Below are 3,573 nucleotides of genomic sequence, written 5' to 3'. Positions count from 1 at the left end.
TCCACCTCAACGGTTTCCAGGCCTCCCACGACGTCCACCTCAACGGTTTCCAGGTCTCCGTCAACGTCCACCTCAACGGTTTCCAGGCTTCCCTCCACGTCCACCTCAACGGTTTCCAGGTCTCCGTCGACGTCCACCTCAACGGTTTCCAGGCTTCTCTCCACGTCCACCTCAACGGTTTCCAGGCCTCCCACAACGTCTACCTCATCGGTTTCCAGGTCTCCCTCGACGTCCACCTCATCGGTTTCCAGGCCTCCCACGACGTACACCTCAACGGTTTCCAGGCCTCCCACGACGTACACCTCAACGGTTTCCAGGCTTCCCTCCATGTCCACCTCATCGGTTTCCAGACCTCCCACGACGTCCACCTCTACGGTTTCCAGGCCTCCCACGACGTCCACCTCACCGGTTTCCAGGCCTCCCTGGGGGGGGGGTCCACGTCAGAGGTTTCCAGGCCTCCCGCGACATCCACCTCTATGGTTTCCAGGCCTCCCACGACGCCCACCTCAACGGTCTCCACGTCTCCCTCAACGGCCCCCTCACCGGTTTCCAGGCTTCCCACAACGTCCACGTCACCGGTTTCCAGGCCGTGAAAGCCGTCTGCTTCCCTCAAGGCTGCCGGCCACCCAAGCGTCATTACCGCCACAGCGCAGATGCTGAAGCAGAACCCAGAGAACCCAGAGGGTCCCTGCATGTAGAAGCCCCGGGGACGGAGCCCCGGGGAGGAACCTCGTATCTTCGAAGGTGTCCCAGCTCCCCCCCCCGACACACAGCCCTGCGAACCCGATCCCCCGGCCGCGGACGTGTGGCACCGTGCGGGGGTCGGGACAGGCCGGCCGGGAGTCGGGTCCCCGCGCCAGGGCCGGCAGCAAGGGCCTGTGTGGCCCTGAGGAAGGTCCGCGAAGTCTGGGGACACGGGGTGGAAAGTCAGCGCGGTACCTCCGTGGGCCGCCGGGCGGCGTCTGCCCCGCACGCTGTCCCAGACGGCCGCAGACGCTGACGCCCCGACGGGGCGACCTGGGCTGCCCCGAGCTGTTCCGGCCGACGCCGGCTCTGTCCGGAGTGGACCCCGACAAGGGCCGATCGCGTCTCAGCCCCTCGCTTCCGGTAACAGCCTCACCGAGATGCAGTGCGGGTGCCGTGCAACCGAGCCCTCTGAAGCGTCGGGAGCCGCGGCTGCCAGTGGGTCCCCAGAGATGTGGACCCTTCCCCGCCGTGCGCTTCAGCACATCTTCCTGGTGCCCGAGAGAAACCCCGCGTCCCTCAGGCCTCACCCGGCCCCGGGCTGCTTCCCATCACCGCGGATTTGCCTGCGGGGACAGTCCCTGCGGATGGAGTTGTTTGCCACTTATCCTTCTGTGTCTGGCTTCTCTCACAGCGCTTTCAAGATTCTTCCACGCGGTGGCCCGTGTGGGCAATGCCAGCCGTTGACGGGTACCCCGCGCGTTGTCCCCTCGTCCGTGGCGGCTGGCTGGCCTCAGCCCTGCGAGGGACAGCCGGGCTCTGTCTCCCACGTCTGGCCGCCGACAGCTCGCAGGCCCCCGTTTACCCACGTTTCCCCCAGCTTCTCCAGAGTAGACAGCCGGCTGCTTGAGCCGTCCCGTCCTCTGTCGTTACTGGTACTTCCCTACGACTCCCGTGTCCTCCTGCGATACTCACTGGAGGGACGGGGGCCGCAAGGGAGCCCGTCTGAGGCAGCCCGCCCGGTGCCATGCAAGCCCTCACCCCTGTAAGCCAGGGCAGACGCAGGGCCCACACGTCCCTACACTGTTGCTCGGCCCCGTAGCAAGTGCCAAACACGCAGCCCGTGCACCGGGACTGAGGGTCCACACTCGGTGACAAAACCACACTACGTGCCCTCCGTTTCTCCAAACTCAGACTGGCCTCGTGCGTCCACGTGGGGCCTGAGACCCAATTTTTACCGAAAAGTCCTTTCGCTGTAAAGGTCACCCTCTTGCATGAAGAGACACACAGGGGAGGAGCGCCTGGGGGGCTCAGTCCGGTGAGCGTCCAGCTCTTGATTTGGGCTCGGGTCGTGACCCCAGAGTTGTGGGATCGGGCCCCACGTTGGGCTTTATGCTGGCATCACGGAGCCTGCTTGGGATCTCTCTCTCTCTCTCTCTCTCTCTCCCTCCCTCCATATAAATAAGTAAAGTTAAAAAAATAAAGAGAGACACACACAGCGGAGGGCAGTCCCCCTTGGCGATCGATGGCGGGAGAAGGCGGAGGCCGCTGGTCTGTGAGTCCCCAGGGGGAGCCTGGAGGGAACACGGCCATCGACGGTTGCAAACGCAGTCAGGTGTGGATAGCTGGGCCCCGGGAGGCTCGGGGCGCTCGGAAGGGACAGAGTCACCTGAGTGCGCACGGCGACCCGGGCACTAGCTACCAGGTTCATCGCCCTTTGAAAGGTGGGGGAAACTGAGTATGGGGTGTGGCTGGAGAGAAAGCCGGGTGGATCCTGTGTCTGGAGCCCCGCGGGGTGGACCTCTTCCCAATGCCGTCAGAACACACGTGGGCCCCTCTGCCCCCTGGTCGGTGAGCCCCAGTGCCCTCCGACCCCCCCGGCCCGGCCTCAGCCACAGCTCTGCTGTCCCACCAAACCTGTCACAGCAGCACCGGGACCCGGGCTTGGGCTTCTCCACCCCAACACGCCTCGCTCAAACTAGAGGGAGCATCGTGCATGGGGTGTTTGCTGGTGGGTGAACCCCCCCCCCCCACCCAGGGACCACAAAACATTCGTGGGGGAGGACCTTGACCTCTCTCCACAGAAGCAGTGTTTGCTTTGACGTCGGGGACCACGGGGCCGGATTCCCTCGTCTGCCCCGATCACGGCCACGGCAGACGGGAAGTCCAGGTGACAGAGACTCCCAAACGGAGTCCGAGCACCTGCGGAGGTAAGGGCACGACCCTGGGGCGCTGACCACTTCATCAGAGAAAGAGCAGAGCGGAAAAGATAGAAGAAATGAAAAGGCAGGTGCAGGAGGCGTCGGGCAGCTTTCTCTGCGGAAGGTAGAGAGGCCAGGCTTCTGTCGGAAACAGGATTCCAGGGCCTGGGGGGGCCACGGGCGCCCTCACTCAGCTGGCGCCCAGCTGCCCCCGTCCCTCCAGACACAGGTGGCTCCGGGGACCCCGTCACGAAGTGCCTTGGACTCCAGCCTCAAAGTAAACCCCAACAAGCCAGGGGTTCAGGGGTCACATCTAAGTTCCCGATCCAAACTTGGCCGCCAGAAGCCTGAGCGCGGGGCCCTGGGAGCTCACACAACGGTGGGCTATGTCCCGACCTGGCTGGGGTGTCCTTTCATGGAGGAGTCTTCCCATTTGTGGGAGTCAGGCCTCAGCCCAGAGTGCCCTGAACACCCTCCACCCCCCCCCCCATCTCCCAGGCCAGCTCCCTCTGGGGGGAGAGACCAGTCCCGTCCTGGCTTCTCTTTCTCCCAGCACGGATGCTGTGAGCAGTCAGCCTCCCGTCCCTGGCCTCTGTTCCCGTGACTTCTGCCCAGAGCTGGATGATTCAAGGTGCGGCTTTCCTCCAGGGGACCTCACAGCCCGATGCCTCTGCCCGCAGCTCCTGGA

At 64.5% G+C, this 3,573-nt stretch overlaps 1 protein-coding gene across 1 annotated transcript in view; it reads right to left on the bottom strand.

The window, feature by feature from the left end:
- The window catches only part of LOC125924225 (uncharacterized), a 2,406-nt gene extending 550 nt beyond the window's left edge, over positions 1-1,856 (bottom strand). Inside the window, exons 1-3 of the mRNA XM_049632677.1 lie at positions 572-1,856; positions 171-401; positions 72-137 (exon numbers count right to left, since the gene is read on the bottom strand). Of these exons, the coding sequence (XP_049488634.1) occupies positions 72-137; positions 171-401; positions 572-694 (420 nt within the window). The 5' untranslated portion in view covers positions 695-1,856. The remainder of the gene's footprint in view (positions 1-71; positions 138-170; positions 402-571) is intronic.
- Between the last annotated feature and the right edge of the window lie 1,717 nt (positions 1,857-3,573).

Source organism: Panthera uncia, chromosome D4, assembly GCF_023721935.1.
Source record: "Panthera uncia isolate 11264 chromosome D4, Puncia_PCG_1.0, whole genome shotgun sequence".
NCBI classification, from domain to species: domain Eukaryota; kingdom Metazoa; phylum Chordata; class Mammalia; order Carnivora; family Felidae; genus Panthera; species Panthera uncia.
The sequence above is the reverse complement of the archived record's forward strand: the minus strand, read 5'-3'. Positions and strand labels throughout refer to the sequence as shown.